The sequence below is a fragment of the Microtus oregoni genome, unplaced genomic scaffold (assembly GCF_018167655.1).
Source record: "Microtus oregoni isolate MIOR12 unplaced genomic scaffold, Mior012 000011F_ref0000422, whole genome shotgun sequence".
NCBI lineage: Eukaryota > Metazoa > Chordata > Mammalia > Rodentia > Cricetidae > Microtus > Microtus oregoni.
In genome coordinates, this window is record NW_024543070.1 from 49,699,708 (window position 1) to 49,715,694 (window position 15,987).

At 51.3% G+C, this 15,987-nt stretch overlaps 1 protein-coding gene across 1 annotated transcript in view; it reads right to left on the minus strand.

Moving 5' to 3' along the window:
• Positions 1 to 15,987, minus strand: part of LOC121453446 (transforming growth factor-beta-induced protein ig-h3) — a 30,375-nt gene that overhangs the window by 8,231 nt on the left and 6,157 nt on the right. Inside the window, exons 3-9 of the mRNA XM_041660236.1 lie at positions 8,500 to 8,564; positions 6,640 to 6,800; positions 6,208 to 6,372; positions 5,826 to 5,972; positions 4,008 to 4,149; positions 1,160 to 1,372; positions 320 to 457 (exon numbers count right to left, since the gene is read on the minus strand). Of these exons, the coding sequence (XP_041516170.1) occupies positions 320 to 457; positions 1,160 to 1,372; positions 4,008 to 4,149; positions 5,826 to 5,972; positions 6,208 to 6,372; positions 6,640 to 6,800; positions 8,500 to 8,564 (1,031 nt within the window). The remainder of the gene's footprint in view (positions 1 to 319; positions 458 to 1,159; positions 1,373 to 4,007; positions 4,150 to 5,825; positions 5,973 to 6,207; positions 6,373 to 6,639; positions 6,801 to 8,499; positions 8,565 to 15,987) is intronic.

The following is a 15,987-nucleotide window of genomic DNA, read 5'->3' on the forward strand; positions in this document are numbered from 1 at the left end:
GTCTTTCTTGTCATCCCCACGGTGGCAGCTCAGCTAGCCTCTGCCCATATACCCTGGTGTTGACCCTGCAAACAAAAAGCAGAAGCCTGCTCCACTCTCGGCAGAAGCGAAATGCTGGGTTCCGAGGGGAAAAGTCCCCAGTACATTCTTGGCTGTTTCAGATAAACAATGGGTAGTCCAAAGTTTCTGAGAGAGTCACATCTGCTTTGGGCTATGGTGGGCGGAAGGTTCCAAGGCTGTCGTAAATCAGGGCAGTGCTGTAGGACTGGGGCAGCTGTCCCAGAGACAACAGGACAGTAGAAGGTGTTCTCCACGCTACCTTTGAAGACAGAATTCAGAGGGGCCAGGAAGGTCAAGCTTTCTTTTCCAGAGAGATGTGTGCTGAGGCCGGCTTGCCTGAGGAGGTCGATGGCTGTAGAGACGTCAGATTCTGCAGCCAGCTCAAGCAGTGTCTTGGCTACAAGAGGGAGAGACAGAGTTCGAAAGGTAACATGGCCATGAGTATATGCCATGGTCCACCCCAGATGGGACAGGCATTAGCAGGAACCTCATTTTGTGAGCCACCGGCCCTCTGAATGCAGTGGGGCCCAGCATGCTTGTGTGGTCGGAAAACCTAACTTGCAGGGAGGTAAGAGTCACTTGGCAGCAGGCAGAACTGTCCCTGACCCCAGGGTGGCCTGGCCAGGGCCTGTTTGAGGGTGGTGGGGAGGAGGAGGCAGCATGGCCTGCGTGGCTGCTTCTGAAGATACTCCCACAGGAAGAGACTGGTTTCCTTTCTGAATGGAAACCAAAGCCAATCCAGTCATCTTCCCTGGGCCAGTGGCCTTGGTTTCTCTAAGGAAATAAGATGTTGTGACATCAGCAAATGGCCTTTTGGGCCTAACCACAAGATGCAGGCCAGAAAGGACTCTACGATGGTGTCTCGTTCCTTCCATATGTGCTCTAATTTATTCCTGGTTGCCTCAGGATGGTGTCTGGACCTCTGTACCTGAAGCTCAAAGCTTCACACTTCCCATAGGTTCACAGTAGGTACAGGGCCGTGTGCTGAACCAAGGGCAGGAAATGGCTCAAAGGATTCTACATAGCCCTGGTGCTGTCACCAGGGCTGTCAGAGGAGGGAGGAAGCTGCGCAGGACAGAGGCCCCTGAGGCCCACCTACCCGAATCTGGGATGAGCAGCTCATCAATGTAATGGATGACACCGTTGGTGGCCAGGATGTCTTTGTTGGAGATGACAGCCTTCCCGTTGATTGTGAGCATGTCCCCACTGCAGCCTACCTCCAGTGTGGTGCCCTCCAGGGTCTCCAGGGACACTCCGGCGACAATGGCCTCGGCACACAAGGCTGACTTCAGGATGTGGTTGTTCAGCAGGTCTATGGCAGAACAGGACACAGGTCTAGAGCCTGCTGAGACCTCTGCAGGGACCAGTTCCCTGCCTGTCTGTGGCTAAGGACTTTGCTGGAGTATTACAGGGCCCACATTCCATCTCTTGCCTACCACTATCTAAAATCATTGGGACTCTATGGTCACACTGCCTGAGTTTGAATCCCCTGGTTGCTGATCAACTGTGGGATCCTGGGTCAGCCACTTAGCCTCCTCAAATCTCATCTTCCTTATGAGTAAACAGATAAGATTAGCATTGTCTCCTAGACCTGAAATGCAAGCCTCTCCACAACACAGAAACACCAGCCATTAGCTCATGAACAGTGGGCTTCAGGGTAAATTCTCCTAATGGGCCAGGGAGAAGAGGAAACCTCCAATAGGTATACTATGGTCTTTATGTCTTAGGCCTTTATAAGACATAGACTGAGGCAAGCAATGATAAAAACTGACCCAAGGATAGGTATGAATTATTTGCATGTCTTGTTTTCTGGATTATGTTTATCTTACCCCAAGGCCTCCTAGTGGCCAGGATCTGACTTAGAGGCTGGTTGTGCCCATTGCTCCCTCGTAAGTCTAGGCTCTACTTTGGAGGCATGTGTTGGGCAGTCAGAAGCTGAAGCCTCTGCACCCACACCTCTAACAGGGTCTCAGGGTCATTCATGACCTCTGTGTAGGAAAGCAGCAGCACAGACCAGCCAAGGACAAGCCCCACCCCTCCCCAAGCCCACAGGTTCCCAGATGCTACTCTCCAGTGTCACCAAGGTCCTTTGTCTCAGCTTCACCACAGAGGCAAGTTTCAGTTTATCCTTGAGTGTGGGAACCAAAACTGCCCTGTCACAGTTAGGAGGAAGCTGTGGGGCTGACAGAGGCACCAGGGTACTGGAAACAGATCCTGAGAGCCAGTACTGACCCAACTCGGTAAGTAAAGAAGAGACAAAAAGACTCTGTCAGGCCAAGTATGGTGGTATGCTTGTAATCCCATCACTCAGAAGCAAGACTGCCTTGAATTTGAGGCTAGCTTAGGCTACATAGTAAGCCTTGTCTGAAAATGACAAGAAGACTCCATAGGAACGAGGCCTTTGAGGGATCATACTTCCTAGAGAAGTAAACTGAACTCCTGGGGTCATATAGGGGTGAGAAGGACAGGACCAGAAGTCAGGCTTCAAACAAGATATGCCAGCCCAGGCCTGCTTCCTGACTATCTACCAACCATCTAGAGACAAAACAGGGCACTGTGAATGTAGATAGACCCCAGCCCTCTGCCTTCAAGTCTGTAGTTATAACAGCAGAGGGCAGGGCCCTGGTTGGAGAAAACTGGTTATGGCATAGTAGAAGCAGATAAGCAAAAGGCTTCTATCTGGGGTCTATAATGATTTCCAATATCAATGAATATAAAAAATGTGCTCTGTACAAAAGATCTTTTAGTGCATGCTACAGTGTAGATGCTGAATATCCTCCTTCCCCAAAGGCCTGTGTGTTAAAGGTTTGGCCCCAGGGTGGTACTAGTGGGGGTGGTGACAACTTTAAGAGGTAGGGCTACTGTGAGGCCTTTAAGTTACTTAGTGCCCGACCCACAAAGCCACAGGTTTGAAAACCATGGGGTCAGGTGATCAGGAAATAACACATCGAAGACTGTGAGCCAAAGGAAACCTTTGCTCTTTGTAGTCTGGTCATTTCAGGCATGTGTGCGGAAATGCAGCCACATCCCTCTCAGGGAGCTTCCTAGCCCTTGAGACCATGGATCCCAGCCCTGCCCTCACACGGCACTCACCGGATCCCACCTCAGCAGCTTGTTTGGAAGCCGGGTGCTTACCAGACTTTAACTTTCTTGAAGACACACTTTTGACTGTGTTCACTGCAGAACCCCAGATCTCAGCCAGGGACAGGTATCTTAAAGGACAACACTCACATAGGCACAGTCCCCACCTCTGCTTTCTGAAGTGTCCCTGTCCTCCCATGCCTGGCCTGGAGAGTTTAAATTTACAGGGTATCTGCAAAGCACGGGGCTCCTTCTCCTTACATGGCACGCTGCCAAGGCAGGCTTAAATGAAGTCACGCCTAGTGATGTTTGGGAGGAAGAATGTGCACTTTACAGGATCTAGAGGGTCACCGGGCAGCTTGGTGCTAGTGATCCTTCAGAAGTTCTAGAACTAAAAGGGGTCAGGTGAGGTGAGAGTGGACCACTCCTAATCTACCTTCCATGTCTAATTTAGGAACTGAAAGATGGAACCAGCAATAGAAATCACTGACCATTACTGATTCCTAACTAATATTTTTGGTTACCCATGAAGCCTCTGGTCAGATATAGGAAGATATAAAAGGTTACCAAGATGATTCTAGTTGAAGGATGCCACCTCCGGCCACCCACACCCGATTCTTCCAAGCTCTCTAAGCATCATACGTCCTCCTGACAGTTTTGGCCACTCCGGTTTTGTTCCCTTTATTTAGCCAGGGTCAGCTAGGGGCTCTCAGAATTGAGTCTGCTAGGCTTCCACAGAAACATGGCCACTGGGAACACTATAAACCAGGGTTGCAGTGGATTTTCTGACTCTTGTGGCATCAGCATAGGCCGGGGTTCAGGTGGGCTGTGCCCAGGAAGCAGCAACATGAGCTGAAGGTGCTCACCTCTTAGGGCCTCTGGGTCACCCAGAATCCGGTTCAAAGTCTCAGCGGGAATCTTCTCAAAGGCCTCATTGGTTGGGGCCAAGAGTGTGAACTGGCCGTCACCCTCCAACAGGGTATTGAGTCCTGATGCAGCCACAGCGGCCTGTGCAGGCAAGGAGGACAAGTGTTTCGTATGCTTACTTGGCAAGATACACACACCCTGGTTATGCCTTCCCTGGGGACTAGAGACACTTAGAGAAGTCCCAAGTGAGAGAGAAGCCTGGCTGAGATTCTGTGGGCCCATGTTCCAGCCACACTGGCTGTTTTTCAGGTGTTGACAGATGTCAGTCCATGCTACCTCTAGGCTTTTATCCCAATAGTCTCTCCTCCTCTCTTTCTACGCATCTTCTACTCCCATTCCTTCAAACTTTGACCAAAACGCCATTCCTCTTGGCTTAGGTCCCCAGATGAATATGAACCTCACTGTCATGTCTCCCAGCTCTAATTCCACAATTAGTTGTGATCCCTTCTGAGCGATGATGGCATGCAAAGATCATGTGACTCAGGGCTTCACATCTAGAACAGTATCCTAAGAGCCGGAGCTGCTTCTCACTGCTCCCCACTAGGGAGTCTCTGCTGGTCTGGAAGGCATGGAGGCTTCCTCCAGGCTTCCCTACCTCAGCGGTGCTTCTGCGGTGGGACTGGGAAACGCGGGCTGTCTCATCTTTCAGAGCCTTCTGCTAAGAGTATCTCTTCCAAAGAAGCCTTCCCTGGCCACCATTCCTGGGCTACACTGCCTGCCATTCACTTGCCAACCCTCCCCAATGACATCACCCTGCCCTGCCTTGTACACGTCTCATCTAGACCCTCAGAAAGAATGGCAGCCTTTTGACTCACTCTGTTCCCTGTTGCCTAGGCCTGGGGAGCAGCAGGTATTAGAAACTCATGCTAGAAGGAAAAAATGAGTACCAGGGAGGGCAGAAGGGGAATAAGAAAGAGATTTTTTTTTTTTCGAATCCCCCAGTAAGGGGGAGCTACTTATGGGACTCTGTGCTGATAATGAAGGTTTGCACTGTCGACTTTGGACTAACATTCCCTTGAAGACCCAGAAGAAAGGCAGGGAGAAGCCTTTGGAGAGCTAGACTCCCTGGGGGCCCCCTGAGCCAGCCATAGCTCTCCCCAGATTCCGAGGCCCCTCTGTGCCCATGCTGCTGTGTTTGTCTCTGTGTTGGAGATCTCCAGGGAGGGGCTGCCCACTCCCTCTTGTGTGCTCTGTGGTTAGGAAGTTCTCCTTGAATCAGGCAAAACCCCTGACATGGCAGCCCGTGTTCACTTCCTCCTGTGTGGCCAGCGCCAACAGGAAACTGCTTGCCTTTCCAGTTATTAGACATACGCCTTCGGCCAGAGCAGTCGGGAGTCTGGACTACTCTCCTGAGTCATACCACAGCCTCTCTGCAAGGTCTGTGCTCCAGGGGACATGTGTGAGGCCCCAGGCTGGTGACATATGGCCTAAAAGCACAGTGACAGCTGACAAGACATTTGTAATAGTGCCCTGTGTGGGAAGTAGAATCAGGGAGGTGGGCCCTCACACTCTGGACTTCACAGCTCAGCCCTAAGACTCAGAGGATTCTGGCAGTTACTGTGACAGATTGCTGGTTTATCCAGAAGAGGCAAAGAAAGGGAAGCTTTACAACAGGGCCATTTCTCGGAGTGGATCAAGCCCAGTGCTCATAGTATCTCCTCCATTTAACCACACTTGGGACATCCTCAGGTCCTCCTGCAGAAGTCACCCTGCCAGGTCCCTCTGGGGAAGTCAACTGCCCCCTGCATGGGCCTTACCCGAAGGGTCTCGAAGGTGTCTTCAATCTCAATGATCTGCTGGATGTTGTTGGTCACGGTGGAAATGACCTTATCAATGAGGTGCACCACGCCGTTGGTCGCATGGTGGTCAGCTTTCAGCAACCGGGCACAGTTCACTGTCACAATCTGCCCGGAGAAGAAGCAAGGGTGAGTAAAGAGAGGGCTGCCGGAAGGGCAAACAGTGGGCCCACAGCTAGGAGCAGTGTGAAGTGGGAGGGTCTGTAGAGAAGACCCAGAGGCAAGGGCGTGTCTACGGTTTATCAAATCACAGGACGGAACCCTAGAAGGAAACACCCCGATGGGCCAGAAGTGGGTTCGCTATGAACAGAGAACAGCATTGAGTAACTGGGGATGCCCCTACCCCGTTAGGATAGTGATGAATCTGGATGTTGGAGTTCTGGTACATGGAGGTGAGGGCCATGCCATGTTTCAGCTCATCTGTCAGGACCCGCCTGTCCACCATGTGGTAACGGAGGGCGTTCAGCAGTTCGATGTTGACGTTGCTTACCAGGGAGTCTAACACTTCCTAGAAAGAAAGGGCACAGTAGTTGAGAGGCAGCAACCCCTGCTCCAAGGGAACCTAGACCCCTCTTCCGCCAATTGCTCCTCCTTTAGTGAGTGAGCATCATTGGGAGGATGGGGCCACTGGAAGGCACCTGGGACCCCACTTTAACTTTCCCTCAGGGGTTAAGGGAAAGGATGTTGACCCAAACAGAAGAATCCCACTGCGTGCCCAGGTCTCAGGAGAAAGGCGATTCCCAAGAGAGTGCCCTGGGCAGAAGGCTCCTCTTACCGCAGGCAAGGAAGCCCAGGCCTCATTGCTAGGGGCAAAGATGGTGAAGCTGCCTGGTCCCTCCATCTCAGGCCTCAGCTTTTCCGTGCGGTCTGTGTATAGCTGCGTGGTGGTCGATCCTACAACTCCCATGGTCTCATAAAGGTTAGAGAGCGGAAGAGCTGCAGAGGCAGAGGACAGAGGGACGGGTGTGAGTCCATCCGAGACACACACCTGCCCGTGCTTCTTCATTAGAAAGAATAGAGACAATTGCAGAGGGAAGGGAGGGGGAAGAGTGGGGAAAAGCTCAGATGTCTATGGATGGAGATGCTTAAAATCACATGCTTCGCAGAACCACCCAGTAGGTCAAATGCCTCCCTGTGTGGACCAGCCTGATGGGCAGCTCCTAAGTGTTTTAAGAACAGTGGAGCAGAGCTTCTGTTTCTATGTGTTCAGATAAAGTGGGTAGAAACAGGCAGGAAACTCCACACGGGCCTTGTGATCTCCCCAGCTATTGCCACGTGTTCCCTAACACCATTGCTAGAACAAAAGGACTGTAAATCTATCTGCCAAGACTCTCGTGTGTTTTTCAGGAACCGTCTGCAGTTGAGAAGGGTCCCCTGAGACAGCAACTGGAATGTCTATTTATTTGCTTTCTATGACAGACTCACTATGTGGCTTTCAGCTCATGGTGATCCTCCTGCCTCAGTTTTCTGACAGCTGGGATAGCAGATGTATGCACATACACAGACTAAAGTCCATATTTAAATCATCAGAAATGATCATCCCAAAGTTAAGTCCCCCCCTATAGGCCAACCTCCTTATACCCTTTTATTTTTTCAACTGCCCTTCTCCTTCGGTTAGCAAGGCCATAGCCATGGCCACACTAACTATAACATCATGAACTTGCCACTAAATTAAATCTCTTTCCCTCTTAAATTCCTGTTCCTATCTTAAGCTTAAGGGGCTGGAGAGATGGCTCAGTGGTTAAGAGCACTGCTTGCTCTTCCAAAGGTCCTGAGTTCAATTCCCAGCAACCACATGGTGGCTCATAACCATCTGTCATGAGATCTGGTGCCCTCTTCTGGCCTGCAGGCAGAGCACTGAGAACACTGTATACATAATAAATAAAACTTAAAAAAAAAAAAAAAGAAACTATCTTAAGCTTAAACTATCTTGGTTTTCAAAGCTAAAACAAAACCCAGCCCTGCATAGTTGCTGTGTGGCAGTGAAGGTTCTAGTAAAATTCACAAGTATCTTGCCATCTTTGCCAGAACCTGTAAGCACAGAGAGCCACTGACAAGGTCAGAGCCTGTAAGCATGGAGAGCCACTGAGGACGAGGCCAGAGCCTGTAACCACAGACAGCCACTGACAACGAGGTCAGAGCCTGTAACCACGGAGAGCCACTGACAAGGTCAGAGCCTGTAACCATGGAGAGCCACTGACAAGGTCAGAGCCTGTAACCACGGAGAGCCACTGACAACGAGGTCAGAACCTGTAACCACGGAGAGCCACTGACAAGGTCAGAGCCTGTAACCACGGAGAGCCACTGACAAGGTCAGAGCCTGTAACCATGGAGAGCCACTGATGACGTGGCCAGAACCTGTAAGCACAGAGAGCCGCTGACTACAAGGCTAGAACCTGTAACCGCGGAGAAGAGGCTGGGCAGAGTGGAGTGGCCTTTCCTCCACCTGCTGCTGAGGGTCAGGAGTAGCGCAGGACAGGTACTGTTTCCACCTTTGTCCTCTGCACCTCATGGCCCAGGGAACACACGGGAGAGACATCTCAACCACATGCCTCCACCATGCTATGATTGTGCTGCCCTTCACAGGATAACTCTTCCATCCCATCCACCCACAGGCCGGGCCTGGCTCACTCACCTGCTGGACAGCCTTTCTCTCCCGGGACCTTTTCATATCCTGGGCAGCACTCATAGCTGATGACTCTGAAATAGAGACAGGAGAGTGTCCCTTAGAGCGTTGCTCCTCCTCCCGGATGCTCTCCCAGGGGCAACAAGCATAGCGACCAGGAGCATCGTCAACAGCCTTGTAACCTGTCTCTGATGGTCGCCAACACCAGCAGCCAACCAACCGGGAAACCAGGCGAAGGCAGCACACTCAATAGCCCTGACAGAACCATCGGTCACCCCGCAATGACCTCCAACAACCATGCACAGGGCTCTGGATAGATGGTGTTCTGGGGAGGAGCTGGGAGGACTCCTGTGCTGGTTCTGTCTCTGAGCTTACCCCCCCCCCCAATATCCTTCCCGTGGTCCCACCTCTTCTCTGAGTCTCAGCACATATGTAAAACACACGTGTGGGAGGTGGAGGGGCTCTGGTCTCTGTCTCTCTCCTGCTCTTCCAGTACCCGATTGAGTTGCCCGAAAGGCAGGGCATGGGTGATCACTGTGTCCGCTCAGCTTTTACAAACCAAATTTCAGATGCAAACAGAGCACCTCCATGTGAAGACACCTGCTTTGCTATTCATTTACATTTTAAAGAAACTTATGTTTATGGTTTCAATTTTAAAATACCTTCATGATTATTTACAAATTACTCCCCCACCCGCCCTCATCATCAACCTTCCCATTGCCTTTCCAGGAGGCAGCCAATAGCAGCAGCTGCCAAGTTCCTCTGCACTCAGATGAACAGGAGACAGGAGACGTGCAGGGCGCTTTAAACTAAAGATTGTGTGCTCTCCTTCTTCCAAGGGCCCATTGTGGGGTGCTGGCTGCTGTCTGGACTTCACAAAGCACACTTCAGCCACCCTGATAGTCTGTGAGAGCCCTGAAGCTGAGAGAGTCTCAAATAACACTGTGGCCAAGGAGCCCGAGGCCCAGAGCTGAAGGCTGCCCACAGGTGTGTAGCCCCCACTCCCGCCCCTCCCCCAAGGCCTGGCGGCAAATGCAACCAATCCAGTTTCCCCTTCCTTTCTTCTACTAGAGATTTACCAGTCCTTTTCTTCAGGGATGACATCATCAGAAAAGAGGCAGACAGGCAGGAAGAAATGTGGCCCTGGGGGGAGGGGTGTGTGCTGAGGAGGCTGCTGGCTCCTGAGACTTCATTTGGAATCGGTTCAGGAAAGACTCATTTAAGTGAGGATGAAGTGTGGTCCTGTTACCCAGGGGATGTGTCAGATTCTCAGACGGCCAGGGAGCTACAGGTGCCACTTGGCTAGACTTGCCCCCCCTGCCGTCCCCCAGCCCCCACTTGACCCCTTAAGTGAGGAGTGACAAGCTATACATTCCTCTGTGCCCTGCTCCCTCTCCCTCCTGCACCCTCTTCTGCCGCACACCTCCCATTGGTTCCTTAAACAGGCGGTGAGATCACAGCCTGGCCAACAACGATCAACCCACTATGCTCTCCTCTGAACGTGCGCCATCTCCGCTGCTAAGGAACTTGCCAAGGCAGAGAGGTGTAGAAGAAGCCGTCCTGGATGAGGTGACTCACCTAGGATCCCTCAGTGACAAGTGGGGTAACTTTGGGAGCCCACTTCTCTCTGTGGTCTCTATTTTCTGATCCACAGAGTAGGGCACAGTTCAAGCAGCTGTTCTATGATGCCCCTTCAGCCTCAGGGTGATCACCCCAGACAGCAGAGGGACTTTTAAGGGGCAAAGGCTCTCGAAGAAAAACAGTATCTGGCCGGGCGGTGGTGGCGCACGCCTTTAATCCCAGCACTCGGGAGGCAGAGGCAGGCGGATCTCTGTGAGTTCAAGACCAGCCTGGTCTACAAGAGCTAGTTCCAGGACAGGCTCCAAAACCACAGAGAAACCCTGTCTCGACAAACCAAAAAAAAAAAAAAAAAAAAAAAAAAAAAAAAAAAAAAAAAAGAAAGAAAAGAAAAGAAAAACAGTATCTGCCAGCTTCTCCCAGCTAAATCCAGGGAACTCCCAAGCCTTGAGCCCATAGCACCAGGACCCATCTCCCCAGACACGCACGCACGCACGCGCACACACACACACACACACACACACAATAAAAACAACACAAAAACAATACCAGGGTTCTGTGACTGGAGTTGGGGAGGTGCAATCAGATAAAGCCATCACCCCAACTTAGTCACTTTCCCAAAGTGCCAATGTGGAAACCTAGGGCGATAGAGAAGCACTTGAGGAAAACTGTCCCATCCAAAGAGTTTTCTCCGTGACCCTTTGTGAACACACCGTTTCATCTTCCATGACTTGGAGTGCCCAGCTACACTCCCCATAGACTCTGTTCCCCAAATGTTAGCTTCTGAGTTCCAGTCCCCTCCAAACCAAAGGACAACTGAACAGCTTGGGTGGCCTCCCCAGGATTTCAGTGAAGGTAAAATACCCCCCTCATAGTGTATGTGTACATGAGTGTACATGCGCGTAGAAGAGGGTTAGAGAATGACATGGGAAGAAGTGGAAAGTTGGGGGCTGGTGAGGACGGGATAGACCTAAGCAGAGCAGTCTTAGAAGGACAGGACAAGATGGGCTAAGGGGTCCTTGAGAGCCTAGACACATGGAGGCTTTCTCCTGTTTCACTGAGGCTAACTCCTTGACCACTGCTCTCAACCATGCGCGCGAGCATTCAGAGGAAGCAGCCAGATTTGAGTGCGAATGGCAAAGCCTTTCTGCTGGGCTCACTGCACCTAACTCTCACAGGGGCTGGAGAGCACCCTGCTTTCACACCAGGGTGGCTTCTGTGGAGGACTGCGGAGTCCTCACAGTAGAACTTCCATCTTCAAGGCTGCGAGCCTTCCTCCAGGCATAGGCTGTAACTAAGCACAGCTCTTTGTGAAGACTCTCCAATCCTCTCATTCTGGAGAGCCCTCCTTCCTGGGCTCGCTGGTAGCCATTCCAGGTATCTCTCCGGGAGTATAGTTATACACCAGACTCTCCTTTGAGGACATCAGCCTTATGTGCGGAGAGGGCTCTGCAGTTGGCAGGTTCCATGCTCCTAGCTGTCTAGACCATATAAGCCCTTCTTAGAACCAGCCGGCTCAGGCCCAGATTGCAGAGGCCAGCTGGAGACTACACACAGAGAAAGCAGCTTACTGGAACAATCTTAACCAGGACTTTGTGAGCTGGTGGTCTCACAGTGAGCTATCCACCCTCCCTGGGCCATGCTCCATTCTACATAGGCTCCCCCTGGAGAAGATGCCAACTTTGTAAGCACAGAACTTCAGTCTGCTCTCTAGACCCAGTAGAGAAGAACGGAAACTATGGGTGCTCTCCTTGAATGTCCCCAGTTCAGGAAGGACCAGGCTACTGGTTTCTGTATCTTGTCTCATCAGTTAGATTCTGATTACAGCGTGGTACATAAAAACCTCAGACTGGATTAAGCGCACACACTAGGGAATGAGTTACTGGTCACCTTGTTCTAGCTTTTTAGGGCAAAAGGAAACGAGAGACAGTAACCTGATTTGAAGAAAGAATGTAAGAAGATAATGTCAACACAAGGTCAAGGTGTGGGGTGCTTTGTCCCCTGCCTGTCTCTTAGATTGAATGGGGGAGAAGTCTCACTGCCTTCTCCCCAAACATTTGCTCCCCCAAATGCACAGCATGGGTCTCGCTGCTGTTCTAGCTACAAGCGGCAAGAGACTAGCTACACTCAGGGAGAAGGTGGGGTAAGGAATGGAGACGGAGCGTAGTCTCCTGGGATAGGGGACACTCTCTGTGTCATCCTGCCTCAGATTAACCACAGAGCAAACACACAGTTACAGTCTCTAGATACTGGCATACCCCATGGACTGCCAGCCCGAAGCAGCTCACTTTCTACGCGCTGTCCCTTGGACAGAGGCTAAGCTGATTCTTGAAGTTCCTAGGGAAAAAGTGGGGCTTTTCCTAACCGACTGTGGCCCAGTGAAGGTTTTCAGAGCCTAGGGAGATGTGAAGTGACTTCAGAACACAGGCTTGTGGAATTTATAGGGACACCCATTGTCTGGGGGAGAAGTCCTGGTTCTCAGTCTCCATCAGTCATCATAATGACCACCAAACTTGAAGTCAACCCCGGGGGCAGGGGAGGGGGGTGACTAGTGACTCTGGCCCGAGGACTCTGACTTCAAGAGGATTTGTTTCTAGGACCCTGGCTACAGATCTGGGGCTGTGAAAAAGAGACTCAGGACCTCAGGACAGTCTACCTAGATCCTAGCCTGCTCCCTGTGGCATTGCTGACCATAGTGGCCAGGCTGGATTCCCCTTGGGGATGGTACAAAGGGGCTAGACCTCCCCATTTCTCCGTGTATGGCTGTCAGTAGGATGTGTAGACTTCTAGCTCCTCAGTATTCCCATCTGCAAATGCTCTCTCTCTCTCTCTCTCTCTCTCTCTCTCTCTCTCTCTTTCTCTCTCCCCACAAACACTGTTGGACAGAGAATGACTACGGGGGCTGAAGTGGCAAACATACATGAAGTACCTCCACGTGGGGTGTATTCTAAGTACTCAGCACGGAGTTTCTAAAGCAAACTGATGGAGATAAAACACCCTCACAGAAATGACAAAACGGAAGCTCAGTTATGCTCTAACAAACATAGCTTCATTGAAAGTAAAGGCCTGCATGAGACAGCTGATCAAACCCCACCACTGTGATCGCTATCAGCACAGCAGCAAGGGCTGTTAGTTTCCGATTGCTTGTTGTGACAAATTACCCTGAACTCGGTGGCCTAAAATACTACAAATCTATTGCGTTACAATTCTGAATTAGGGTCAGCAATTGACCTCATGGGCCTAAAACCAAAGCCATATTCCTTTTAGAAACCACCGGGATAATCCCCTCTCTGCCCTTCAGCTTCCGGAGGCGGCTGGGTTCCTCAGCCTTTGGCGGCATCACACTAGCTGTGGATTTTAGCACACCCCTTTCTCTGACTCCAACCTTTCTGCTGCTCTTTTACAAGGACCTATGATTCCAGACTCACTCCAGGTTGACACCCAAGCCACGTCTGTGAAGCCCTTTTTCCACGGAAAGGAAAGTATCTACAGCTTTCAGATTAGGATGCGGGCATTGTTGGGGGATCATTGCGGCACACAGTACGTGGGCTCATGAAAGTTCTCACCAGAACAAAATCACGCACCATCTAAGCAGACTCCTAGTTCACAGAACGGTCTAGACCTAGAATTTTTAGAAAGCACCATGTGGTGGGGTATTTGGGGTGTGCTCAGTCTCTGTTATCTTAGAGCAAGTTATGGATGGGGACAGGAAATGTGCACAGGCGTGGTCTGGGGACAGTGCTGACTGCTTCCAACCACTTCTTTTCCTCTTGGGCCAAGGTGAAGGGACACAAGGGAGGGAGGAAGGGGGGGCTCTGTCAGATGTCTTTGTGCCAGGATGACATCTACTAGAAGTAGACCTTCTAGCTGACAGGAAAGTGCCACCACGTCCCAGATGGCTTCCGGAAATGTCCGGTTTCTGCGAATGCCAAGGAACTGTGCCACGTGGCTGAAAGGTACAGAAGCTCGAGCTGCTGGAGATACTGGGGCGTCCTGTCAGTTCTTCTTGCCTCCAGAGAATGGCTTCTCACCTGTGAACCATGCTGCTAGGGGAGCAATTTGAAGACTTTGGGGTGGACTGCTCCCCTCCCCCTCCCCACTAGCTTGCACACTGTCCCTTTGTTCCACCTTTAGGATTCTATAGCTCCAGCCATGGCTGTGACACCCCAGCTAGGTCAGCCTCAACCTGTTTGTTGAGTAGATCCCCATCCCCCGGCCTCACACAAGAGCTTCTCTTTATGGGTTAGAGACACACAGAAAACTTGTATGGCTCCTGAGCAAACCAGGGCCTGAAAGCATACAGTGGGCTCCTGTCAGCCACAGTCTCTTTGTCTGATTGGCTCTCGTGCCACTCTGGGGCTACAGCTCAGAGGCAAAGGCTGAGATGAATTGCTGAGCAATAGAATTCGCTCAGGCCACCACACAGAAGCCACCACACAGAGGTTCCCTGCTAACCGCATCCTGCAGTAGTTTAGCCTGACAGGGTCTTTGACAAACAGCACCGAAGTCTCAGATTCTTCTCTCCTTGGAAATACAGACCGCTACTGTTGAAGACTCAGAGGCTTCACAAATGTGGCAGGGACCATGCCGAGTGTGGCAGGGCCACCCGTACCCTCTGGAAGACAGCACCCAGAGCCTCACAGGCACAGACAAGGGGTTCTAGGCTCCATATTCGCTATGCCTGTGTCCGTGTCTCTGGTAACCTCACAAGGCCAGACCTTTATTTCTGTGTCATCATCTGTTTTCAGAACCAAAAATTTCCTTCTGTCTCAGGCCCCCTTAGGTCCTGCTTCCTCTCATCCCACACACACTTCTGCTGCAGCCTCCCTGCTGACATCTCACTGAGAAAATGCCCATGCTGGCTTGTCAAAACTCTGCTCCAATAGCCACACTTCTAGCCCCACTCATGATCAACTAAGCAGGTCTAGGTACCCAGTCTCCGGATGACATCAGCTCCAGCTGGTACATCTCTACTCCACCTAGCACTTAAATGTGGCCATATGACAGTCAGCTCCCTTGGAGACAACTCTCCTATGTACGCCGGTGTCCTCTGAAGCTCTCAGTCCTGGAGGACAACAGAGATGAGTCCCATCTCTCCCTCTTCCCCTCTTTGTCCCCTGGGTCCCTTCTACATCAGCTCCACCTCCTAAGGCCAAGACCACATGTGATGTTCCACTGGGGACTAACTTTTTTAGCAGCCCATGTTTTCCTCTGCTCACTTTCTCTTTCTTGAGGTTTCCCAGAGCAGCAACCACATGCAGGAGTTGGATGTGAATAATTTTTTCCTCTCAGTTTTGTGAGCCAGGTCAAAGCCTGGATGGCCTTGGGCTCTGACTGACCTCACTACAAAGACCATTCTTCTACCCACAACCCAGTACATCTTCCCTTCCTAGAGCTGGTGCCCCCGCCCTCCACCACCACCACGGCTTCCTGCAGTCTCTGGGGTGAGAGGGCTGACCCACTACCTCACTGTGCTCTCAAAACCAGATCAGGTTAGAGGAGAGGACTCTCAGGGACAATCTGTCAGCACCCTCCTGTGGCGTGTACCTCATTCTGGCCCGCAGAGACATGGGTAGGCGTCAGTAAATCAGTTCAGCTCACTGTCAACATCACGTGTCTGGGAGCTCTCAAGGAATGCCATCAAGCTCCCATGAATCCCTGTCAAGTTCCACAGCACGGGCCAATCGGATGCAGCGTGGTGAATGCCACCCTGTGGCCAGCTTGCCCCAGGTGCCCTGAGGCTATGACATGAAGATCTGCCACTTGGCACCAGCACATTGGCCGTCTCCTGAGAAGTAATGGCATGGGGTCTGACTTCACATATAATTAAGCAATTATAAGTTTAAATAGGTCAGGTACGTATCTATTGGTACTGAAAGGGTTTTTAAAACTTGGTAGTCTTTCCGTTACAAGCAGCAC